This window comes from Cyclopterus lumpus, chromosome 3, assembly GCF_009769545.1.
Source record: "Cyclopterus lumpus isolate fCycLum1 chromosome 3, fCycLum1.pri, whole genome shotgun sequence".
Taxonomy (NCBI): domain Eukaryota; kingdom Metazoa; phylum Chordata; class Actinopteri; order Perciformes; family Cyclopteridae; genus Cyclopterus; species Cyclopterus lumpus.
In genome coordinates, this window is record NC_046968.1 from 6,606,327 (window position 1) to 6,632,725 (window position 26,399).

The 26,399-nt window shown below is 43.5% G+C and overlaps 1 protein-coding gene across 2 annotated transcripts; it reads left to right on the forward strand.

The window, feature by feature from the left end:
• Nucleotides 1–406: 406 nt before the first annotated feature.
• Nucleotides 407–25,746, forward strand: rhpn2 (rhophilin, Rho GTPase binding protein 2). 2 transcript variants are annotated; one of them, XM_034561924.1, is made up of 15 exons: nt 407–596; nt 4,597–4,712; nt 8,876–9,004; nt 13,169–13,244; nt 14,565–14,642; nt 14,905–15,029; nt 15,783–15,949; nt 17,532–17,719; nt 17,886–18,042; nt 19,303–19,422; nt 19,584–19,778; nt 20,198–20,274; nt 22,364–22,507; nt 23,815–23,970; nt 24,550–25,746. In XM_034561924.1, exons 1-15 carry the CDS (start codon nt 531–533, stop codon nt 24,814–24,816), a joined length of 2,061 nt encoding a protein of 686 aa, XP_034417815.1. In that variant the 5' UTR covers nt 407–530; the 3' UTR covers nt 24,817–25,746. The 2 variants fall into 2 exon arrangements, with proteins under 2 accessions (XP_034417815.1, XP_034417824.1); XM_034561933.1 differs by having other exon boundaries at nt 416–596; nt 20,198–20,244; nt 24,550–25,735.
• The last annotated feature ends 653 nt before the right edge of the window (nt 25,747–26,399 follow it).

Consider the following 26,399-nt stretch of genomic DNA (forward strand, 5'->3'; position numbering starts at 1 on the left):
TAAAAAATAATAATTCATATTAGGAAAAATTAGGATATTATCTCAGTATGGACTGTACTTGTCTCGGTGTCTCTTGTTCTTAACTTACAACATGGTTTAAATATTTTTTTAAAACAACAACAACAAAACAGGTAATACTAAATGTAAATAAAAGTTTTTTTTTTTTAACAAAACCAGTAGCTATTTGAGCACAACAGTGATTTACTCACTATCATGTGCCAAATGGAGGCACAAGCGTAGACTATATGACATATTTGTATATAGGTGAACAACAAATGGGTAGAGCAACCTCTTTTTCTTCATGCTTTGAAGGCACCACCCAGCCTCTCAACCCTCCCCCTTCTTCTTCTTTTTACCCCCGTTTGGGGCGGAGTTTGTGGTTTCTGCTGGAAAAGTCGCGTGCGCAGAGGAGCGCGAGCAGACAGCCAGTTGGAGCGGAGAGGATACCCACCTGTTGAACGCAGCGCTCTGCTTTTTAAACACACTTTTAATTCACTCGTTTCCCCTCCGAGAGTCTCCGAGCCCTCAGGATGACGGACACTCTTTTACCAAACGGCATCAAAGAAGGCGGAGGAGACGGCACTTATTTCAGAAAGGTGAGTCTTTGTTTGTGTCTATGTGGTAACAATATATGTATATATAGAGATATATACATATAACTAGATATCCGTTTACGTCACGTAACGTTGCGTTGACTAACTTGCGTTGTTTGCAGTTGAAAGTGGGTAGGTTACATGACTTTAGCCCGCTGTTAGCTTACTGTGTGTGACATGTTTACAGCTTGGCTGGAGCTGTTTCATGTTTTGTATTTTCAGAGTCTCGGTTCATTTCTATTGTTACAAAAGACGTTAGACGAAGCGGATACAGCTTCATTTTAACGTTGTTTTTACACGCCGTTAACTAACGTGACCTGTCGTTAAATGCTGCCTGGCCACAGGATGTCATGACCTGAGGGACGTTCACTGACCACAGAAAACAGGTTTCGGACACAATAAATCATACCAAGGTGTATATGAATCACCACATGGAGAAAAGTGTTTCCTTTTTAATTTTTAGAAACCCTATGGTCTAAAATGTAGCACACAACAAATAATACTGCAGCGCCTGATGTGTCACCAGCAGCAGCAGAAACCTCAGCACTGTCAGCTTCATCTGTGTGTGTGTGTGTGTGTGTGTGTGTGTGTGTGTGTGCGTGTGTGTGCGTGTGTGTGCGTGTGTGTGAGTGTGTGTGCGTGTGTGTGTGTGTGTGTGTGTGTGTGTGTGTGCGTTTACTCCAAGAATAGAGCGGCCTGATAGTGGCAGAGACTGAGATCAATGACCAAACATCCCATAATTGACAGCATCAGTTTCCTGCTAGTTATCAGAGGTGTCGATGGAGATTGGCATTTAACGTGTGTGTGTGTGTGAGAGGATTCTTCCAAAGCTTTGATGAGACGCCTGGTAAACTACAGTCAGATTTAGCCTCCTGGACTTAGATAATCACAACAATCGGCTGCTGTGTTTAAGGAAACATTGTAAGGCCACTAAAGCCCTGACCTTTGACCTTTTTTATATTTATCGATTAACTGCATCTCACAGCTTCAGGATGAAAGCATCAGCTAAATGATTGAAATGTGTGTGTTAGTGCCAAGTAAACTGAATTGATAGATCAGAGAAGATAACATATTTTCCCCGGCGGTGTTGAAGTTGACACCTTTTCATTATCTAAATAGGTATGCTGCTGAGCCATCATTACATAGTAATTAACATGTACCGCTTCGAAACCGGCACAGAAACCCCTCCAACCAGTTTTAGGTTTCATGGAGCTGTGACTGTAACATTGTCGTGAGTTTGTCTAGTTTGAGGCTATGAGAAAAGCTCTCGGCAGTAGTTGAGTGATTATCTAATGTGTTTTAAACCGAGTTCCCGGTCTGCCATGCGGCAAAGTGTTTTCATAGATGAGCTTGTTTGGATGGGCAACTGAACAGACCCTTTGTGTCCTTCAGTCCCCCCGAATCCCCCTCTGAACGCTGTCTGGATTTAGGCTGTGGACTGCACACTAGTGGGAACCAGGGTCTGGCTCTGCCATTAGAAATGATGGGAGAGCGTAGAGCCCAATACCTCCAATCACAAACACTTTCCTTTATTACTGTAACACACGTTGTAGAGCCTGTCTCATCCTACTCTCTCCATCCCTCTCACCATTTCCTTTCTCCTCTGTTCTGCATTCCCAAGTGTTGAACACACTTGAGTCTTTGCAATCATTGCAGAAACCCTTCTCAGTAAAAAAAGAAGGACAAAAAGAAAGCCTTGCACATTAGTGGAAACCACAACGCAATGAGTTCTGCGTTCTCATTATGTCATGTTGAAGGGTTTTACGATTTGGAAACTTTTTGGTCAAAATGTAACTAAGTAGAGCCAAGACGATGTTTGCTTCCATTTTTCTGTGCACCCTTCTTCTCTTTGGCTGAAAATGAGTGTAATGATTTACAAGGCCTCGTTGGGTTCAACCGACGCTCCGGGGAGCTGTCGTGGTTCAGGACAGTCGTCCCAGCCACTCTTTCACCTCACCAGTTGGCTGAGCTCCGACTGGACGGTTGTTGGATGGAAAGCTGGCAGACCAAAAAAGCCGAATCGGCACGATTCTCCTTGCTCGGCCAACGAGAGCACTGACGTAGCATCTGGCCCGAGGCCGTCCTCCAGCCAGACCACAGACACAAATTGACAACATGTGTCCTGGTTGAGAAACCAGACGAGCTACCTCAGCTTGGAAACACATTCGTATTCCCTCAGCAGGGTTTCTATTCTAAAAAGACCAATGACGATTGAATATTGTCTTTTACTGTACTTCACTGAATAAAAACATGTGTCCTTCTTCGGAATGAATGAAGCACCCCCCCATTGAGCGGTCTACCAAAGCGCCACCCTCAGTAATTCAATTCCCTGAGTGGTCCAGTGGGTTAGGTAAGGCAGTATTATAGCCGGAGCTAAAGGCCCACTTCTTTGTGTCACTTGATTTAATGTTGAGCTTTTGTTTCGTCTCTGAGCTGACCAGAAGTTGAGGGGTATCAGTTTCATGGACTGTAACTCTTGATGATGAGACATGATGTAATGGTCACTGATCAGCTGACCAGAGTCAAGTTGCTTCGTCAGGATCACGGTCATCTTTTTGGAATGCCAGCAAGTTTCTTAATGTGCGACATATTAAAAATGAAAACAGAACATACTGCTATGGTTACTATCAACCACGAGCCAGTCCCTTGTTCTTTCACTCAAACATGTACGCTGCGGTTTTGGTGTAATGACTGATGTGACAGCACACTGCCAATTGTTCACACCCTCTCCAGTCGAACGCTCTCGGCCTCGCCCTGCTGTCATTCTAAGAATAGCTGTCGCCCCCCCCTTCCCCCGGCACCCTCGACCCGGCTTCATTGTGTAATTAAGGAGGTGCTCACTTGTGTAAATGGTTAATCATTACGCTGTCTGGTCAGTACACAGTTCGTACATTTGGGCAGGACACCATCACTGCTTACTCATCTTACAGGATGTCCCTTTGGATGAGCAACATGACTCAGATGTAAACGATGTGACCGGTGATTCAAGGGCACAAAACGCGACTACACTGACTGACTTGAATAATTAAAAACAATCCCTCCGAGCCAGGCTGTTGTCAGCCATGCTGAGCATGGGTCAATGCAACCTCCCAGTCGCGGAGGTGTACATAACAAAAGGTGAACTGGGACTTTAAGTAATGAACATAAAACGACACTGAAGAGTGCTGAGACGTCTGACTCTTTCCCTTTTTCTCCTAGTGTAGAAACTGAAGCTCATTCTGCTGCTGACGTCAGACTTGTGTACAAACGCAACGTAAATGTGTCCCAAGTTGAGGACTGCAAACTAACAGGTTTTACTGAGCTGACTGGTTTTTGAGCATCGTGCTGCTTTTTTTTGCAATTTGAATAACAGTAACAGACCACACCTCCGTTGTGCTGTGAGTCAGTCAGTATGAATGTCTCAGGCCCATTTTTCTGCACGTGTATGAGTGACAGCCTGTTGACTCTGTGAGGCTGGGACACTTGTGGTTGGGATAGCGACAAGGACACACAGTTCAGCCACTGACTGGCCGCGTGTAAACACAGAGAGGTGCAGCGCCTCCCACACCCAATTCAGGTTCCTTTTCACCGTTACTTCTGGGAATAAAGGAAAAATGTCACGAAAAGAAATCCCAAAGCCAAATGTACAACATGTTGACATCAGAGGAACGTGTTCTAGCAATTTAATAATTTCAACAAATAATAATATCTCGTTTCTGGATGAAAGGTTTAAGAACAAACCTGGTCAATTTTGTCCCGCCACTGGTATCATGATATGTTCAGATTTACTGACCTGATATACAGAGACATAGGTTATAATGAAATCGATTTTGAACAACTTGAAGGAAATTGAAAATCTATTTTTACGACTGCATTAGCGTAACAAAACATCATTTGGGAAATCGCCCCAACTTATTTGCACGTTTTTTCTTGATGCAAATCTTCTTTTTTTCCCCTCCCACTCATAACACAAGATATAATCTTCTGCTGACATGTTTTTTTTTCCTGCATCTCCTTTTCTCAGGGTTGTAACCCGTTCGCCCAGACCGGACGAAGCAAACTGCAGAATCAGCGAGCCACTCTGAACCAGCAGATCATCAAACAGATGAGGATGAGGGCTGGAGCTGAGAACCTGCTGAAGTAAGAACTAAACACATACTCCCCATTCGTGTCCGCTTAATGTGCTAATTCCCTGCAACGCGGATTGTGCCAGTGGAACGTGCCGGATGGTTTGGACACAGTTATGCGTTTGTTGCCCTCGCCCTTCATCCGTCTGTCATTCACCTGTCTGTTATGTGCTACTGGTGACCTCTAGTAAACTCCAGCTGGTCTGCTGATGTCGAGACGAATTGGCTTCGTCTCTGTCATTATTCTGTCATCGGATGCCATGAATTCTTGGTGAGACTTAGGACAACACAGAAACTCTTAGGTGACACGTGTTGAAGTGGAGCAGAAAACAAATGGCTATTGTCATACGTGGTTTGTTAAGAAACCGCAGCATATTATGTGAACTCTTTAGCTAGAAGAGGTTTGAGTACCTGTTGTTGTGTTGTGTTGTTTCATTTGGCCCTGGAGCTAAAAGGTGAATTTAGTTTGGATAAAGATGTGGCTTGGTCAATGGCACCCAGACTCGAAATCCGTCTCCATTTTGCTGCTGAAATACTTCCTGTAGCATTGAATGGCATTATTAGAGATCATATTTCTCAGCAGGTGCAGTGCAGCAGGAAAGAATTAGGACGTTTACTGACCTCTGGAAAACCATGCAGGCTTTTTGTTCAGCCTGGCTGTGACAAAAATGCTCTTTACAAAATGCTATTTGTGTCTTTTCAGGAATTATATCATGGGATCACTCGTAAAACAAAATGTAGGCTTATTGTCTGACCTATTTACTGTAAAGAAAGCTTCAAGCCAGGCTGAAGAGTGGCTCTAGCAGTCCAGAAGTGCTCCATGTTTACCTGGTTTTCACTGTATGTTTAAGGCCCGTCCGTTGCACTTGACCAGCTGTGCTGTGTGCACAAGAGTTCAACCCGCCCTCTTTTATGTTTGTTATTCTCTTCTGTGGCATTACAGCAAAGGCTTCAGGCGGGCTGTAGAACATAGGTGACTTCAGAAATCCTTCCAACATTCTTTATTTTACTTGTCCTGTAATTAGTCTCTGCCTCGTTTAGACAAATGATTTCCTTCGGTGTTTTGTATCCCGAAAAGGTCAGTGCTTGGCCTGTGTAAACTGCAGACGAAGGCTTTAGTTTCTTGACTGCCATTTTGGTTAATCATTGGATTATTTATTTTTTTAGTACTTAAATGTAAGGCCATCATATTTGAGGAGTCTATTTTTGGAGATTGAGAAATTTTCTTTTCTATTGTAAATTGCTGATAAGAGAGAAGAACAGTGCATTTTCTATATGTTCTATATTCAATCTGGGTCTTTGTTTCCCTGAACACGTAAAAAAACCACCCGAACCTGCTATACTGTCTTTCAACAGCTAGCTGCCTGGCGAGACAACGTTAGGAGATAGAAAAACAACCTGGAGTGATAAGTCATCTTATGAGGCCATTTTAGGTCATTCTAGATGATCTACAGGGAAAAACATGTCCAGAGTTGAATCAAAGCTCGTTGACAAAGTGTCAAAAGAAAGGGAATATTATACGCTTCATAAAAGTACTGTTTGTTATTGCAGGATTTGGATTGCATTAAGATATACAGTTCTTTCAGTGTCCACCTTCTGGTTTGTGTAGCCTTTGGCAAAAGGACAATGTTCCCCATGGAAAAGGTTGGTGAACTGTAAAGGCCTGCTGATAATATAAAAGTGTCCTGCGGTACAATAAGGTACAGCGGTGCACCTTTTCGCTGAGATAGTGGAGCCTCAACTTCCACTGGGATTCTCAAATCATCTCTGTGTGTGTGTGTGTGTGTGTGTGTGTGTGTGTGTGTGTGTGTGTGTCCATTAGGTCTGTCTAAGCCTACTGTCGGCCTCAGAGGCCTCCACATTCCTCTAGTGCTTCACATAGTCTGCCCAGCCAAGGCCAGGGGCAAATGGACTGACTGAGTGCCTCTAGTAGCCCAGCTGCAGCGCAGGGAACAGCCAGGATGATTTTTTTTTTTTAAAGTTTCATGTATGCTCCAAGCACGATTTATTTATGGTCATATACAGTCTTGACTGTACCTGCGATCTTCCATGTGTGTGTGTGTATATATATATAATAATATACAACAAGGTTGCCATGGCAATCCTACCTATTTGGACCATCCACTTGACCTATCTAAACCACATTTGCATCAATAAACAAAGTATTCGAGAACAGAAAAGACCCTTTTTTTATTACAAAAGAAGCAGCATAAAAATATTATATTAAGAGTTTAGTTTGAGTCATTATGACATATGAAGAATCTAAATCCTTGTGTGTGTGTGTGTGTGTGTGTGTGTTTGTTTGTCCTTGTCATTTGCTGCCGTCAATCTTACTTTTTTCCCTTTTTCTTTTGTTCTGCATTCCTCTCTCTATCAGCAACAGGTGGAGGCATTCTAGTCAGACCAGTTCTCTTCTCTTAACCTCACTGCACTTAACGGCGATGATAGAAGAGAGAAAAAGACCGACAGGGATACAGGAAAGACCAAACTGCAAAAGCAAAAAAAACAACTCAGACATCTATGTACATGTAGCGAGGGAAAAAAAAGATGAATGCTCAAAAGTCGAAGCAGCAGAGGCCGAGATGTCATCAGGGTTATCTTGGCTTGGGTTTGAGAGTTCATGGTTTAGCTGTTTTTCAAACGCTAGAAATCTCCCCCAAAGTCACAGAAGACTTCGCAACTGAAACTTCATGCGTCAAAGCGGTGGACCGCCCTTTTTAAAGCTTGACATGTAATAGATAGTCATTCTCTCTGTCAACTCCAATCATCATCAGGACCGGATATCCCTGTTCCAATCAAAGGCTTTGAGGAAAAATACAACACACTGTCAATCTGCCAAGAATATATAAAACAGCACTTCCAGGAAAGAGGTTTTGGTAGCGGTGGGGAGGGATTTCAGTGAAACCCCACTTGTGGGTAACAGGCTTGTTCCCACGCTCAGCAGGATGATATTAGATATTAAAAACAGCCTTTTGGCTGGCGAGTTGGCATCTATTCTGCCCAAACCACAGCACCTCCACCTCCTCCACCCTGATGGCTTCCCCAGGCCAAACCTCCTTTAGAAACCCTTCAGCAGGCCAAAAGGAAGCGATGCTAAGTAGGAGTTGACCCTCCCGGTTATGTTCCAATGTGTTTTATAGAGAGAGATAGAGAGAGAGAGACTGCTCTCAGTAATTTTAAGAGCACGATTCAAAACCAAAGAGCAGAGTGAACCAGTTTTAAAGAAGAAGAGTCCCTTGATTCCCTAAAACGTGTTGATTCATCCTCCATACATGCTTTGTCTCTTTAACTTTCAGCTTAACTGATTACATTTAAACTCCTGCCTGATCAGGGCTTCTTCATCTCACCATTCTTCTTAAACATCACAGAGAGAGAGAGAGAGAGAATGAGTCTGGGGTGTGCATTAGTTACAACTGACAGAGAATGTGTTAGGGTTCACTGCAAAAGACAGATAAGGAAAAAATGAGACTATTGCTGTGTGTGTGTGTGTGTGTGTTACCTGATATCACTACAGATGCATGTTAATTGCAGTTTCACAAATGTACAATGCATCATAAATTCTGCTTTACAAAAGATCCCACCACTTTGTCTTTGCATGGTAACACACAGGCTTATCATTACAACCTTATCTCTGCTGTGCAGTGAGCCTCAACACACACACACACACACACACACACACACACACACACACACACACACACACACACACACACACACACACAGTGTCAGTGTAATGCGCTAATCTTTGCCCACCTCAACACAAAAAAACGTACAGTATTCACTCATGTGTGTAGTGTACATACCGAACCTTTGGTTTCCATAAATGTACACCAAATGACATTGAAATGAGGCCCTCTGACCACTGACCTCTCCACGTTGTGCGATCACGTCCCATTTGCACTACGCAGGGATTGCAACTGTGATTCATAGATCTTGGTAAAGCCGCTGTGTGCTGGAGAGTAAATGAAGTGCACGGTAAGGCACAATGACGCAGGTCTGTGGTCCAGAATAGTGGGGGGGGAGGGGGGGGGCATGCTTGTTTTAATACTCAGCTGCGGGAACGTTTGGCTTTGTCAGAGTGGATAATAACAAGACTGATATTTATTTTATTTTATTTTTATTTCAAACATGTCGTGTCATTCTTTTTTTTCCTCTCCAAATCTCTCCCGTGTGCAGGGCTACGTCCAATAACAAGGTGAAAGAGATGGTTCTGTTGGAGTTGAGCTATGTTAACTCCAACCTGCAGCTGCTGATGGGCGAGCTGGAGGGACTCAACAGCTCAGTGGAGGTCTACCAGAACACCCAGTAAGTCAACGTATTACGGCTCCCTCTTTTATTACTAATGATTCCACTACGGCCACAGCTGGTGCAATATGGAAACTGCTTCAAAGTGACAAACATTCATCATCATAAAAAAACTATTTAATAATTAAAAGGGAGAAATGTACGTTGTTGGATTAAAAATGAACATTGCCAATGAAAATGACATGCGGTTTGGTTTTGCCAGTAGCAATGCATCCTCAGGCAATATAATGTACTTACTTGGATTAATGAAATATGTACTTTCATACTAACTGCCTGGGATGAGTCCATTAAATAGAGTGCATGTTAAAATGCGCGCACAGAGATTTCCAGTGTGGACACTGGGCCCTGGCGCTCTCTTCACATAAGGACACCATTGACCCAACAATATGAAACCTTAATCTTGAACAAAATCTGATCCTAATTCTAATTTTCAAAGAGGTGAGGACATGTCAGAGTATTCTCAATATGCAAACAATCTGGAGATCTGAATCCCAGACTGCTATTCATAAAGCAGAAGAATAACACAGACACACAGTGTTCACTGGCAGCCGATAAGAGACTGATCTGGCTCCGATACTCTGTGGTTAAGTCATCACGAAGGCCTCCACATGAAAGACACTTAATGACAGATGAGCAGAGAAAATTGGTGTATTGCGGAAGAGCGAGGCATGTTAAAACAACACGAGGACAAAGTGCACGAGTTTGTTGTTGCCGGACCGGACCGGCTGGTTTCTGTGATACAATGCACAAAGCGACGAGGAAACTATGAGCTGAACTTGCATGCAAATTGGGACAAACTTCTTATTCAAAGCTTCTCACCGTCGGTCTGATCATAGAGTTTTTATGGGCTCGTGTGACAGTGATAGCTTCTGATGTTTTAATTTATTCAAAGACGAGCCAAGTTCGTGGGCTGGGAAAATGCAGTATGTCATGAGGATACACACGTTAAAGTCAACAGTCATTTAAAAAAAAAAGAAAAAAGAAGGGTGACTGCTGACTAACAGCAGGGCAAGAATAAGCAATTATTTGACCTATTCGTGTGTTTGTGCCACTAACCGGGGACTGTGTGGTCGAGGGTCGGTGCAAGTCATTCCTCGACAAAACTATCAAAACACACACAGACCGTGGGCGTATTATTGACAGAGAACTTCTTTCTTGGACTGATGGCAGACTGGACGCGAGAGTTTGATCCACAACACCACAAACATACAGTACATGTATGATGCATTTATTCATTACCATTCGTACACAAACCACAACACACTTCTGTAGAGGATGCCATGTTGCCCATGACAACAAATCACAACAGGGTGAAGAGAAGGAGAGGGAGACTGTGGAGGATCGTGGGTCATGGGTTGTTGTATGGTGGTAACTATGGTAACAGTTCTGAGGAGCATTGAGGGATGCTTTTTGTCCAAGCTGCGACCACCTTTTTTTTTTGGTTCAAAGAATAAGGAAACATCCTCCTCTTTTTAGATTTAAATTAAACACACTAGCCACTAAGAACAAGACATTTGGTTTACTAATTACATGGATGTAGACAGAATTCAACAGCTGCCTCTCGGTACAGTCTTCAGGTCCAAGTGTCCTCTGTCTCATGGGAGCAGACAGACTCGAGTGTGGGAACATTCAGCCTCTCACCAGCTTCCTTGTCAGGCTCTTATTGAAGCACCTGCTCCATCCATAAACAATAGGAATGCTGGGAAACAACCATCAGCTGGCCACCATTGTCTTGCTGTTTTTTGATGAAAACACGTGCACCATCACATTCACACCACCAGACTTACAAAAGGCCCTGCTATACAGGCGGACGCGTAGCTTGCACGCAGGAGTATCGGATATGTTGAGAAAGTCGGAGCAGGTGTCTCAGTGGGATGACCTTGCACAGGCACAATGGAGAGTTTGCCTCCTCCTCTCAGCCTGAAATACAACCTCGGTCTGAAGCACGAAAAAAAAAAAAAAAGTCTCCTCGCTTATTTCGAGGCCATTCCCACCAGCACAGCGTCCTCTGGATGGCCCCTCTCTGAGGTTACATCTCACTCAGACCAGATTGAGCTGGTTCGAGCATGAGCTAATGCATAACGGAAAGCACATATATGTGACCGGTGCAGCGTGCTGGCTGTACGGGACGCTGGTGAGCCCACTTCAACCACCCCGTGAGAATAATAACGGCTACTCGCTCACTGTATCTTGACAATCGTATCATGGCCGCTTATCCATTAACACTTTGTTGAACAACATGCTTACTCTACACATTTGTGAGTGTGGTATTCTGACCAACATGTCACTTGTGCTGAGTAAATGGTTGTTCAGTTCCTCTTTGACATGTTCTTGACCTGGACAACAAGCTGAATGGATTTTTTTTCAGACCTTTGGACAGAGCCAGACTAGTTTCCCAGTTTTCATTCGAAGCTAAGCCAAGCCTGTCTCCTTGCTCTTCTTTCATATTTAATTGGCAGACATGTGTTCATGTTATCACGGGCAAGAAAGCAGATAAGCGTACTTCTCAAAATGTGCAACCTTTCCCTTTGAAGCACACTTGCCCTGTGGCGAACTTACTCAAGCCACCACTCAACCTTTTGTGGGGGGTCGAAGAGGCCAAGAAGCCAGAAACGCACCGGTCTCCTCTGCGCCAACACGAAACAACTCTAGATGCAGAGTTTTGTTTTTTGGTAAAGGGTTTAAAGCCCAGAGCTAAAACCAGAGCTCCGCCTGACTGCCGTTTCGATGGTCGTCTGTTCCATGTCATGCACACTGACACACACACACGTACACTGTGTGTGTGTGTGTGTGTGTGTGTGTGTGTGTGTGTGTGTGTGTGTGTGAGAGAGGAAGGGGAGTGAGCTTCTGAGAGGCTTTTAACATTTCAAATTCCCTGCAGAACAGATACCCCCCCCTCCCCTCCTCTCCCCTCTGTCAAACCAGAGAAAAGACCAGAGCGATCTCATCTACGAGTACTAATGGCTTACACTGCAGCCTGTTGCTGATGAATGAGGTTTTCTGTGATTCACGGAGCCAGTGTGCCAGAGGAATGCTGCCTTATCGTCAAGTGACGAATGAGTGTAAGGTGGTTTTGACGTCTTGCATGCAGTGAAAAGGCTGCACCGAGTCTCTGGGACTCTTTCCATCAAAGGGGATCAATTTCAAATGGGGTTCAGGATAACAACACCACGGCGTGTTCATGTTGGAGCTGATGTTTGGGCTGCTGTTGCCCTCGTTGGAAATTTGAATAATAAAATGCCCAGCAAAACCAGAAGTAACCCAAGCTTGTTTCTTTTAAGGGCAACACCTCACTCCCCTGCTTTCAGAAAGGTTTTGCAGCAGGTATCGGTCAGTTTGTATTTCCTCAGCTCTGATAACAAGCTGACTGCTTTCCATCTGTCGGCAGCAAGGACCTCCAGGTTTATACAGCCAGAACCCTCTCCTCCCCCCTCCAAACTAGTATAGCTACAGCTGAGATCAGAAGGGAAACCTGCCGTTTTATGGCAGCCTTCTATTTACTTTTTGGTCGGTAAAAAACAATAGAAGGTAAAGAGCCTGCTCGTTGGCGTTAGTGAAGCAGGGCTGCAACTCCAGAATGATTTATCAACAGAGAGATGTGAGGCTTTACAACACGAGGAGACGTGGGGGCCCCCATTCACCTTTTAAATCCTAACTCCTCCAGTGTGTGTGTGTGTGTGTGTGTGTGTGTGCTTACAGCACCATCTGTCTAATCCTGACTCCCCCTCTGTGAAGCTACACTAAAGATTTGATCAAAATGTTAACTTTCTCAAGTACTAGAGACGTCGCTGGTGTGATCCTGGGCACTGCACATAATAAACATGTTATGATCTGACCGTGTTATTGCCGCGATATCCCTAACAAGGCTGGGTCTGTCGTCAAAGGGAGTTTCTTGTCGTTTGGTATCTTGCACCACAACTTGGAGCCCGCTTTTGTTCACCTATTAATGCATCAGTGTTTGGCTGTTTGGCCGTGCGTACATAAATCACACCAAGATAAGCACGACATTGTCCTTTTTTGTATGCAAAGTCCTGCTGTATTGTGTATTGTTAGCATTTACTGACTTATTGTATTGGTTGCAAACATCAAGAATCTTTACTGTTATGCGTATTACTTTGAGCATATGTGATGACTGATCACAATATTTTTCTGTTTTGCTCACAGGGAAACTACCAACATCCCCCTCATTGCTCTGGGTCTGAAGGAGACAAAAGACATTGATTTCTCCACTCTGTTCAAGGTACAGAAGCAACACGTACAGCTTGCTTCGCCCTTTTTGTTATTGCAAATATACTTGACATTTAGAATTTTCCATTTCATGCGATGCAGGCAATCTGACTCCCAACATTTTCCTTTCAAGAAAAAAAACATATAACTTTGGTAAAATGTTGGAGCAAAGAGATACAGAATAATGTGATGTTGTTAAACAGTGTTTCTATGGTAATCATAATCAGCTTTGGCCAGGTATGATTTCACATGCAAGGTTTGAAGTTGTTCTTTTCATGCTAATATAGTACTTGATGTAAGCAGCAACTCACTGAGCTCCAAAGAGCTTAAATATTGTGTTCTCACCGGCACATACAGTATATGCAGGGGTTGGCTGTAGCTCATGGGGCAGAGTGGTCGTCCCGTAACCACAAGGTCTCCGGTTCGATCCCCGCTCTCCCTATAGCTGCATGTGGAAGTGTCCTTGAGCAAGACACTGAACCCCCAGTTGCTCCCTGGGCGCTTCACTGCAGCCCACTGCTCCTTAATAAACAAGGATGGGTCAAATGCAGAGAAGAATGATCCCCGGGGATCAATAAAAGTGTACATTTCTTTCTTTCTTTCTTATATCATCATCAAATAACCCAAACTGCCATTAAATAAAATATATGTCACAGAGAACGTTCCCAAAGATCCTTACAGTATGAACACAGACTTTGTGGATGGGGAGGAATAGCAATCCTAAATAGAAACTAACCAATAGTAACGGGACAGCAATATTTACCATGCAACAAATATGACCCACATTGTCTGGTTTTCAAGGAACTGAGTCTGTATTGATACGTCTCCTTTCAGGACGTATTTGGGTCACATTGTCTGCACCCTGCACTTCAACTACGACATTATGATCGCTGTGTGTATGTTCAGGAACAATATATCATCCGACCATAAGACGTGTTGTCTTGTTCACCAAAGTGGGTCAGTGGTTATGGGGAGTGCTTTTGAAACCATCATGTAGCTATGCCCAGACGCGGGGAGGCTCTTTATGTAAATGTCCTGATGATACTTCTGGTTTGTGGCCAAGAACTGAGACTTTATGAGCATGTTAATGCTGCTCTACTCATTGACCGTAATCTAGCCAACCTTAATGCCTGGCAGCCTCTGACAGAATGGCAGCGCTCGCTGGCCCCACTTGATATGACTTCTGTGTGCTGTTGAGAATGATGTGGATTAGCTGTGAGAGTGGCTGCCCTGTAACCGAAAGGTCACAGGGTTAAGCAGCAGAGCACTCCCCGACTACGAGCCTGGAAAATGGTGTATTGAGATGTTGAGTTGTTTTTGTTGTTTCTGACAGGACTTCATCTTGGAGCACTACAGTGAAGACGGGAACAGTTTTGAAGATGAGATTGCTGACCTGATGGACCTGCGACAGGTAGTGTGCACACAAAGTCTGACACGACCTTATATGTTGTGTTAATCGTTTCTGATACGTGGCTTTTTAAAAAAAGTTTTTTTAGTGGATTCCATAATATAATTATAATAATAATAATAATAATAATAATAATAGTAAAAGACTCCTAAGTGAGCAAAATTTGGGTGGAATGATCCTTTCAACAACAACCGAGCTGTCTTCACTGCAATACGTTTTCCATCATTGCAGACTCCATCACATCTCTTTACTTCCATGTTTCTAGGCTTGCAGGACGCCAAGTCGAGACGAGGCCGGGGTGGAACTGCTGGCCAAATACTCCAGCCATCTTCCTCTGATGGAGAACCGATTCTTCTCCCCAAACCGCCAGACTGGCATCTTCTTCACCTGGTACACACCAATGATTACTATTGACATTTTTCATAGGATACTGGTTTACAAAACAAATATCATCAACAGAACCTTAAGTTCCAAACCCTAAACGGAAAGGCAACCGGTGAGGTTATGTGAGAAGTGATACAACGGAGATTAAGGAAAGAATATTCTGAAGAAAGCTGCTCTTTAATCTAGCTGCCTTGAGCTCCTACACTGGGGTTTTCCAAAGCCTTTGAGCTTAAACACCCAAGACATTTTACATCCTTAAATCCATGGATCAACTGGTATATCTCTACCTGAAGACGCCAGGCTGTGCTTTGTCTAATAAAAGAGATAAATGAATATATAAATAAATAAATAGGACTGATTGATCGACGATTTTTTACATTTTATATTGCCTTCCTGCTGCATGTTGCACCTGTCTTCATGAGCAGACACTGTCAGCAAATAATGACAAAACCCTACCTGTAGAATTACTTTAAACTCAAGAGTGAACGTTTAAATGAAGTACATACATTATAATTTTTTTTCGCTGATATGGCATCTGACCACCGACTGACTTTATGCTAAATGCACTTCATTCACGCAGCAGAGATAGTGAAGAAAACCGTCTGAAAGGCTTCAAACTCTCACAAACTTAAAGTGTGATGTAGAGTTTTTACAACACATTGTGGCATACAGGCTTTTATTCCCGCTGTATTTACCCATTACATTCCTACAGGGAATATTTAAATAAATAGTGACAAACTTTTGCTCTCTTTCCATCAGGTACGACTCGTTCACAGGAGTGCCGGTGTGCCAACAGAACCTGTCCCTGGAGAAGGCCAGCATCCTCTTCAACATGGCCGCCCTTTACTCTCAAATCGGTACCCGTAGTAACCGACAGACGATAGCCGGCCTGGAGGAGGCCATCTCTGCCTTCCAGAAAAGTGCAGGTAGGAAGAGATCGGAGTCATGAACTAGTTTAAAGAGATACTACAGATACAACATTATTTTCTTTATTTCTTTAAGACCAGGCTTATCTGTGATCCCTTGTGATATCTGGTTTCAGTAGTTCAAAAGAGAGAAATAATACGAAAAACTAAGCTCCTGAAACGCTCCCATTGTAAGAAACAGGTGATTGGAGTAGAGAGAGGAGGAAAATGAAAGACAGGAGAATGGTTACTAAACAAAGAAGCCAAAACCGTTAACACCTTAAATGTTTTGTTCTTTGAAACATTTAATATGAAAATCAGACCATTACTATGGCCCAAAAATAGCCCGGTGTAAATGATCCTCTCCCCTTTCAGACATCTTCTAATGACCTTCCCGTTTAACAAAAAAAGCACACACTGTTCAGAAAAAGTGCACTGGCATGAATCACAGACATATTTTCAGAAAATGTGCCAGCCTCCGCCCTCTGACTTCAGCTCCATGACGAAGAATAAATGTCTCTCTGGCTTCTTGTCATGTGGCTGAGCTCCAGACCCATCATAGGAACTGGTTTCCCAACCCTCTGAGGTTTCAGGAAGCTCGGACAAGTCTTGATAGAATTATGTCTTGGCAGTATGAGGAGTGCAGTATAATTACAGCTCTACGGGCTATGGCTTTGGTGATGCTGCTTTGATGGCTATAATTTAGACTTCTACTAAGTAAAATAATGATGTTGTTATGAGGGGTATTGTCACTAGTGTGCAGGGACAACAATAAACTAAGCTGAGGTGATAGGCAGGGATGCTGTCTGCAGAAGGACTGCCGCAGTGCCCTTTAGCCAGGGACACGAAAGAGGCTTAGAGGACGTGAGGAGCGAGCCAACAATAATCTTAGACGAGGACTCGCGAGGCAGTGCTCTGTTATTAAGTTGTCTACATCTCTCTGCTGCGAGGTTATTAATCTGTAGAATAAGAGGGGAGGCATTCTCAGTTGGAATGCAGATGGTTTTGTTGCTTCCATCAAACATGAAAAACTAATTTAGCAAGGTTTGTGTCGTCTTGGCTCAACTTTAAAGACGCCCACTAGACAGCACTGGATACTGTAGCAACAGCAGCATGCCCGAGGAAAGGAAGAAGTTAGATGCTCTGACAAACTGGATCACTTAATTCTCTGTTGGAACCTTTTAAAACATTTGTATGAGACAATGTGTCAGTAATTACGGTTCATGGACCAGCAGACTGAAGTCATTTTGTGGACAAGCAAACCATATGACCTCTCCCAAATAAACTATTTGAGTCTTGTCTATGAATATTCACTCTTACCCAAACCCTTAACTATACTATCGGTACAGTACTTCTACAACGCGGAGTACCAGCTGCCACTTGTAGAGTAACTCGTTAATAATGAAGAGAAAAGACAGGAAAGGGTCTTAAAAGCACAAACAAAACAAAACATTTGAAATTCTTAGTCAGCAGTCCCATTAATTAATAATTATTATTATTATTATTTTTTTTTTACCACTCGCACCTTTTTAAAGGTCTAGCTACAGAAAATGAAAATGAATAGTTTGGTTTCGAGCTGCGCTGACCTCCCGTTCTCCCCCAGGTATCCTGAACCACCTGAAGGAGACCTTCACCCACACTCCCAGCTACGACATGAGCCCAGCCATGCTCAGTATGTTGATCCGGATGACGCTCGCTCAGGCTCAGGAGTGCCTGTTTGAGAAGACTGCACTGCCTGGTATCCGAAACCAGTTCCATTGCCTCATGAAAATGGCCCAGGAGGCTGCAAAGGTAAAAGGCAGCAAAGGCCCACACAGCCCTCGTATCATTGAGGCAGTGTGTTGTTCCTTTTACTGGCGATACACTGTAGGCAAAGTGCATGTAAAGTAATAATGTCACAACAATTTAATTTAATTTGTATGTCCTCTCGGTAACTCTACCCTCCTTTTCCTGCCAGGTCTCAGAAATCTACGACCTAGTCCACCAGTCTATGATCCAGACACCAATCAAAGACAATGTCCCGTTCTTCTGGTCCACCACGACGCAAGTCAAAACCAACCACTACCGCTCCATGGCACACTTCTTTGTAGCCTCAGCGCTCTTGGACCACCAGTGTAAGAAATTTACACTTGATTTTAATCATTTTCACACATATTTCACGTGTAAAAAGATGACAGAGAAGGTTGAACTCAATTCAGAATTTTTAATACAAACATGAACGACTAAAAAAAAAAAAAGGAGAGAATGTCACTACGAATCTCTTATTTGTTAGCGACTGCTCCTTTTGCAGTCGTGCACTAGATGCCAAATAGAGACAGGTGTGCTCCGCACAGACATACTGTGACACAAAGTTGTTTAATAATCCCATAGTTAGAGGCAAAGTCGGGACGAATCAAATGTTGTCCCTCTTCTCGTTTGACAACAACACAGGTGGAGGTTATGTCCACAAAGTTGTATCCACTCATAAACGACCTCTCTGCACATCCACCGTACATGTTTGAATTCGACTAGTTCTGTGGTATTAGGCTGGCTGTTGGCTGCTAAGGTGTAAAACTATTCTGGGATTGGTGTAATAAGACTTTTTAACACCCTGGAAAACCTGATCCTTCTCTTAATGTGCTGTATGGGCCACTGAGTTGTTCATGTCAGATGGCTGGGCTGAACCACAGCCAGCCACAATGCTATTACACAACAGCTATTTAGAGAGACACGCACACACACACACACACACACACACACACCATAGTTCAGAGAGGGAGCATGAGGGGAAAAAGAGAGATGGTTGGAGCGAGTTAAAATTGAGTGGATGTCGACTGCTGTAGGATTCCATTTCTGTAGCCTCGTAATGATGTGTATAATCAAGTGGCCTCGAGTGAGCCAGCCACTGAGCGAGAGACGAGCTAAAGGATGTTTTGTAAAGGAATAAAACCCCTCCAGCATGGTTTAGTGTCACACTGCCTTAGTTTTCAATGGTATGCCATTGTTTCATATCACTTCACTTTATTACTACACCTTAACAAATGCACTTTAGAAGTGATTAAACAGCAGATTAAACGGCAGATTAAAAAGCGATTTAAAAATACAGCATATTACATGAAGTTTAGCATGGACGGTCATAATTTTAGCGAGTGCAATGAATGGGGCTGGGCTGAATGGAGGACCAACGAAGCCAAGCGGCTTTGAGTTTGGCAGCTCATTAACAGATTCCTGCGCGAACGAGGAGAATAGAGCAATTAACCACAGGACCCATAGAGACAGGACTCTCACCCAGAGTGAAGTCGGACATTTGTTTTCAGCATCGACCCCGATCTTGGTGGGAGGTAACGTTCAGTTTTTTCGGTTAACGCTAACGTTGGTTCTGTCTGTGCGTTCAGTGGGTCTCAGTGACGATGAGGACCAGCAAGAGAAGACGCTGTCCCAGGTCTACGATCGCCTCCCAGAGGGACGCTCTCCTCTTGACATCCTGAAAAGAAGAGATGAACGTGAACGCATCGGTAAGAATGAGCACGTAACTGAAGACAATGGAGGACACCAGAACTGACATTCCCCCGTTCACCTCTGACCCTCTTCTTTCCTCTTTGTTCTCTTATTCTCTCCTCCGCTCCCCTTTCCACTTGAATCCACCCTATGGCCAATTCTCCATCCTCCCTCCCAGGTAAAGCGCACATTCGCCGGGCCATAACGGGTCACGAGGAGGCTCTAAGGATCTATAGTTTGTGCCATCACTTGAACAAGCTGGAGGTCCTGGAGGACATCTTGAGAGCCAGTCTCCAGCGCTCCCTCAACAAGTGCAGCGAAAATGAAGACGAGGAGGAGTTCACTGACTACACGGAGGCCCCGGACATCATCTGTGAGTCTTAAATGTTTTTAAACGAGGAGAATGGGAACAGTTGTACCGATTTTATTTGAGTCTCTGAGGTGACTGCTATTCTTCCTGTGGTTGACATAGAAACTAACCAGTCACCTCAGTCTCACCACAACAAACACTTCACGAATGCTGCCAAAGTCAAGCAGGACCGAGGTGTTCATTTGTGAGGTTTGTCTCTCGGGAAACGGTTGGTTTTAACACGTAGTTGGTTTTGTTCCACACCTGCTGCAATCAGCTGTGATAAGGGACATTGTTGTCAGGTAAAGGTGACGTAATGTTTACACTGCTAACTCCCTGTCCGCCTCTCTCAACATGGCGCCAGTTGAAAGGTGGATGTGACTGTTGAGTAAACAGTGTAGAATGACTGCAATGTTTCTTTTTTTCTTCCTTTATTTCCGTAGCTAAAACAGAGCACAAAGCAGAGATGGAGGTTCCCGCAACGACAAAGGTGAAAGTCACAGACTTCTTCCAGAGGCTGGTATGTGGGTTACTAATAATCTTCCATTAACATTGCTATTTTTCCTTGTACATCATGGTCGGTTTATTCATCAAGTGACATGAAATGGCTCTGGATTTGTATTTTTAGACGTTGGTAGTGTACTTAAAACCCAGAGTGTATTTTTATATAGATTCTTTTGTCATTTATGAATACAACCAACCAAGGATGTGTCTCCTGGAAGCTTTGGCACATTTGAGCAAGAGGCAATCCAAAGTCTGATCTTGTTTCCAAAGCCTTCCAGGACATTCATCCATAGCAACACAAGCAAAACTAACACTAACCATAGACAGAGGGGCTCGGACCCTGGATGGGAGGTGGAGGTGGTGGATAGGAGACGGGCACTGGCATCCTCTGCCACTATAACTGCAATCTTCTGTTTGTGTCCTCTGAAAAAGGCGTTCAATTGCGAGTCCTTTCTTTTATCTCGCACGGGTTTACAATCACTACTACTACTACTACAAAAAAAAAAAATCATCACAACCGCAGATGCAAATGATTGGTAAGCAGGTCAATGGTGGAAGCGGACGTTCCCAAACAACAGATGTGAGGAGTCTCTGTTGTAAAATCCACCCCAGAAGATCACGGTTGGATTTCACAACAGTCTTGACGAAGAGGCTCAAATCCTTGGATTGAGATTGAAAAGTGAAATCCAGCACAATCACCACGGCGATAGAATTAACGGAGCAGGGCGGAGAGGCCTCTGACATAGGATTAATTGTGGAGGAGAGATGTTTCCATAAGATAAGAAGTGTATTAATAGGAGCTAGTTATTAAATAGCAGGACATGTTTGTCTTTAATGGGAAAGTAACTTGTGACAGTTTAAAATGATTAATCATTGAAGTCCTTTTATAAATATGATTGAAAACTACGGTTGATTTAACACTTGTCTCTACCTGCTAGGACAAAAACCTTTAACCCATCAAATGTTCGTTTGTCCACTGTTCATATGAAATTTTCAATGAAAAACATCAACATTGGTTTGAAAATATTGAATATATATATATATATATATATATATGAAGAAATTATTTCATGCTGCAATGGCCATGGGATAAAAAAAAATTATGGTTTTAATAGGTTTCAATGGGGACATTTTTGTCCTTGAGTGTCTGTATTTAAGCGACACAGTTTATGACGATTGGCTGCAAAATTAAAAAGACGAAAATCTCCCTTGTGATGCATAGAGGTTAATAATGTTATGTATACGTGTCAAGACAAAGTAAGCTTCAGTGATTCAAGATAATTTAAAAGTTTATACTGGAAAATGAATCTATTAAACAGAATGAATTGATGATTGCGGCCATAGTTTTGTCAGCTACAACTGTACAGTATGGAAGATACTATGAAGTAGGCAGAAGTAACCTGTTCAGCATGTTGAGAGTTTTTCATAGGCACCGGGAGGATGCATGCCTTTTCAAAAGGAAATGAGACTGGACTGGTGAGAGTGCAAGTCTGGGGGAAAAGAAAGGGGCTAATCTAAGAGAGATGGATCATTTAAATATCCGCCATGGCCACATGGCTATCATGTACCTCTGGCTATTTTGAGACCTAGGTGGCAAAGGCTGAAACACCTGTGTGGCATTCATGGCCTCCACAGTTTCCTTTCGAGTGGCTGCTTTACGGAGTTGACGTGATGTGAAAGATTGTGTTTTGATTTGAGTTTGCACAACGTCCCATCAGCGATGGCCAGTCACTGTCCCAGTCTAAAGATGTTTAAATAGCCCATCTTAGTCTCTCATTGCATTCGTTTAGACATCAGTGACAAACAACTGTGTTCATCTCTAGGGCTCCTTGTCGTTTGAACATCTTCGATAGTACTAGTAGAGGCAGATGTACCTTTTTGCTGCTGCGGTTACCCCGGTAACCGCAGGAAACGATGCTGATGTATGTGCAGCATATTTGGGAGAAACATGTCACGACCAGATATAAAACACTAGATCAATAGGTTCATTAATTTATTTTCGAAAAGTAAAGAAAGAAAGTAAACATACTATCGTAATGTATATTATTATTGCGATTTATTATTCGCCGTATTGACTCCAGCATCCCCACACTGTCTCTGTTTAGGGCCCTCTGTCGGTCTTCTCAGCCAGGCAGCGGTGGACAGCCCCACGGACTATAAAACTCCCAGAAGACAGAGACCTGGGCTTCACCCTGAAAGGAGAATCACCAGTCCAGGTGGTTTCGTTGGACCGCCTCTGCTCCGCTGCTGTAAGTCAACCTATATTTCTTATCTTTGGATGAACACGGGAAGTTTGATCACCTATTTTGCAGCCAGCATTTAGTTTCAATTCACTTCTGTATGGTATTAAAATTAGCTTGCAATTAAACTATGTTCTTTTAAGCACAGTCTGTACTGACCTGAAGTACTGTCAAGTTGAATTTTAACAGATAGCCATAGTTGCTCAATATTAACTCCCTGCCTGAGGTGGGAGAACCAACCGTTTGAAAATTCCTGCTCGCGCCCTGAATATCAAACAAGTTCAAATGGCATAGTCTTATTTGCTCAGAGAACCTTGGATTAAATAACGTAATTCTCAGAAACCTAACCAGGATTTAGCTTTCAAGAATGTTCGGAGGCGCTCCCCCCTCCCCCTCCTACAGTCACCGTGGCTACTAATTTAATTAAGATTCAGAGAGTATTTACTCTCCGCAATCCTTTTCAGTCCGACAGCTCATTGAGAGGTGCTGACAAAGAGACGACTCTTGTTGGGCCCTGCAGGCTATGCAGAGAATCAGATTAGTTGTATTACATAAGCCAAACTAGGCCACACTTTTTATAACTTTTAACACTGCATTCACCAGGATTTATTTTGGAACGGACTGATTCTCCGGATCTGCCTCTGAACACAGATCACGTTATCAGACAGAAATAGCTCAGCTCATGTAGATGAGACAGATTTCCCCTTCAGGGGGTTGAACCTGACTTGGTTGCCGTTCAAGCAAATCCTGTTAATATTTACTTTGTGATTTGCAGCATCAGGACATTTCACTGGCCTTTCTCTCTTACTGGTGTTCTCCCTCTCTGACTCCTGTTCTTCCTCTCTTCCTGTTCCTCCCTCTTCCTGTTCCTCCCTCTTCCTGTTCCTCCCTCTTCCTCCTCTTGAACTCCTGTTCTTCCTGTTCCTCCCTCTTCCTGTTCCTCCTCTCTGACTCCTGTTCTTCCTCTCTTCCTGTTCCCCCTCTCTTCCTGTTCCTCCTCTCTGACTCCTGTTCTTCCTCTCTTCCTGTTCCTCCTCTCTGACTCCTGTTCTTCCTCTCTGACTCGTTCTTCCTCTCTTCCTGTTCCTCCCTCTTTCTGTTCTTCCTCTCTTCCCGTTCTCCCTCTCTGACTCCTGTTCCTCCTCTCTGACTCCTGTTCTTCCTCTCTTCCTGTTCCTCCTCTCTGACTCCTGTTCCTCCCTCTTTCTTATTCTTCCTCTCTTCCTCCTCTCTGACTCATGTTCTTCCTCTCTTCCTGTTCTTTCTCTCTTCCTGTTCCTCCTCTCTGACTCATGTTCTTCCTTGTGTCTTTCCAGGCCGATGGTCTGAAAGAGGGTGACTACATTGTTGCCGTGGGCGACATTGATTGCAAATGGATGAGCGTGAGCGATGTGATGCGGCTGCTGAAGGATGTGAACGAGGAGGGGATTGACATCCAGGTGGTCAGCATTATGGACAGCAACCCTCCAATGGTATGCGTGACCTTTTCCTTCCTGTCGGCTGAGAAAGAATGTCATCAATCTGGTTTCCTTGATTGACAGCAAGATTGGTGTTTGTATCAGCTGACAGTTAGAATATCCGATTTCTCCTTTGAGGTTAGGTTTTCCGGACAAAGTAAATATCGTATTCAACTTCACAGGAAACATCTCTGGATATGATGCAGTGCACCAAACCAGAGTTCATCTGTGTGAGTTGTTAAATAACCAGAGACTAAAATAACAAATTCAGTTTAGTTTTTTTTCGGGGGATTATGTAGAAAATGGTTCATGAGCCAGTGGGTGAGCTCAAATAATTTAGTCTTAGGCTCATTCTCAGTGGGACATGCACAGGGTAAAAAGTAACAGCTATGTTTATCAAAAAGCCATCCTGTTATTGTTAGAAAGTGATTTGAGGTATTTATTGACCTCTGTGTTAAAAGAGTGAGAAAATGACCAACTAAAATGTCTAACCTATTGATCCCATTCATCGATCGAGGCTGTGCAGGGTCCAGAGCGACTCTATGATTAAAACAAACCGTGACTAATTAGTTCACTGTCAATCTCTCTGTCCAGCCAACCAAGAGTGCCACCTTCTGCGGAAACCTGCCTAAGACCTACTCCATGATTTGTCTGGCCTACGACGACGACGACAAAAACCCCAAGTCCCGCAAAGTCACCAAGAAGTCATCGTTCCTCAACTTCGCTCTGAAGAACCGGCTGAAGAGCGCCAGCACCCTCAGCCTCCCCACAGCGGATCACTCCGGTTCCCTTCCCTGGAATAAGCCCTGTCCCTCGTTCCCCAGCTCCAGCTCCTACAACAACGACAGTGCCCTCTACTGAGCTGGCTGCAGACGTTTTGCAGTCTGCAAGCTTTGTGCAGTATGCATATTAGTCCAAGTATGGCTGCATTCAGTGCTGTGTTGTACCCATACTGAACCTGCTATGCTACGGTATCAGTTCCCTTCGGTGTTTCCACTGAAATACTGAGCAGCAGTCTATGTAGCTTGTATGTCACCAGTGCATTGAGGACATTTCTGCCAGCTACCTCGGAACGTGGCTGTGCCAAATACTGTAACATAGGAGCCTGAAGTAAACTGGGCTGCACAACAAAGATAGTGGGAAATCATTCTGTTCTGCGCCAGTATGTGTACAGCACAGTACAACTGCACAGTGGGAAAAGCATGCCAGTTATCATTCCAGTCTCTCTCTCTCTCTCTCTCTCTCTCTCTCTCTCTCTATGTATATAAATATAATATATGTGTGTATATACATACATACATACATTCACACAGCACTGAGACAGGCCTCTACGTTACACTGTCAACTCAGTATGTTTTCTTGAAGAAGCGCTCTGGATGAATTGAGGGACGCAGAAGCGAAGTTGTACAAACAGACCCGGCGTCGGCTCCAACTGGGCGGCAAGGGGGTAATTTTATTGTGGCTTAAGCCGTCCCTTGTTACTTCCATTATGTACCGACGGAGCTGTGCACTGTACAGTTATGTCCTCTGTGTCCTCAATACAGGGCGTGTTTCAAGCGGTATATGTGAAGGATTAGGTCATTGACACAATATTTGTTGTAAACCGGTGGAGACTGATTGGTTTTTGGGGTTTGAAATGCATACATTTTCTAAACAGATATGTAGGTATTTTAACCTTAATGCTGAATGTTAAGCCAGTGATTGAAGGGAGATACAAATTGTGCTGTGCAGATGTTTTTTGTCCGGGTAGAGTTGATGAATGCAAAGTTCTATAAGCTGCTAAAAAAAAAAGAAAAAATAATAATCACACAAATACCTTGTATTATTGTCACTTCATTTGCGAGACAGCCTTTGAGGATTATTGCTTCTGCTAAGTGCCATGTCTGGGACACAATGTAAATGGAATCATAGGTATTTTAGATGTGCCTCCACAAAATGCCTCCACATCTGGAATGTGCCAGGATGTCCCACTCGCCATCCCGACTCATCGTACCCGGTTCTGGCCCTCTTTGATCAGTGCTGCCGCCGTCTGGCAGTTTGTCCATTTGTAAGAAGACCGTGAGCTGCGTGTCTCTGTGTTAATGTGAATCTTGATGTAGTTAAAAGGTTATTTTGTCTCCAGAAGGGAAGAATGTGGGAAGGCCGATGGCTTCCTGCATCGTACCTGGACGGCCGGTCACCCAACAGTGACTTTGATCAAAGCCCACAGTCAGGTTTCTGCTCTTTGAGTCACATCCCACATTTTACTGACACTTTGCAGTGTTGGGCTATCTCTTTATCTACAAAGTAGATTATTATGCACATTTGATAATCAAATTATTTATGTAATAAAAAAAATACACAAAAAAATATTTTATATATATATATATACCTGTACGTTGTAGGTTTCAGAATGAGTTTGTGAATGGTCAAGTTGTGAATTTTTGCACGTTGGACTTCTTGGT

What these genes read in the sequence shown, in the direction of transcription:
- rhpn2 (XM_034561924.1), top strand. Translation starts at nt 531, where the DNA reads ATGACGGACACTCTTTTACCAAACGGCATCAAAGAAGGCGGAGGAGAC. An exon ending in ACTGGCATCTTCTTCACCTG is followed by an intron (nt 15,030 to 15,782) that starts GTACACACCAAT and finishes TCTTTCCATCAG; the next exon opens with GTACGACTCGTTCACAGGAG. An exon ending in CAGACTTCTTCCAGAGGCTG is followed by an intron (nt 20,275 to 22,363) that starts GTATGTGGGTTA and finishes GTCTCTGTTTAG; the next exon opens with GGCCCTCTGTCGGTCTTCTC.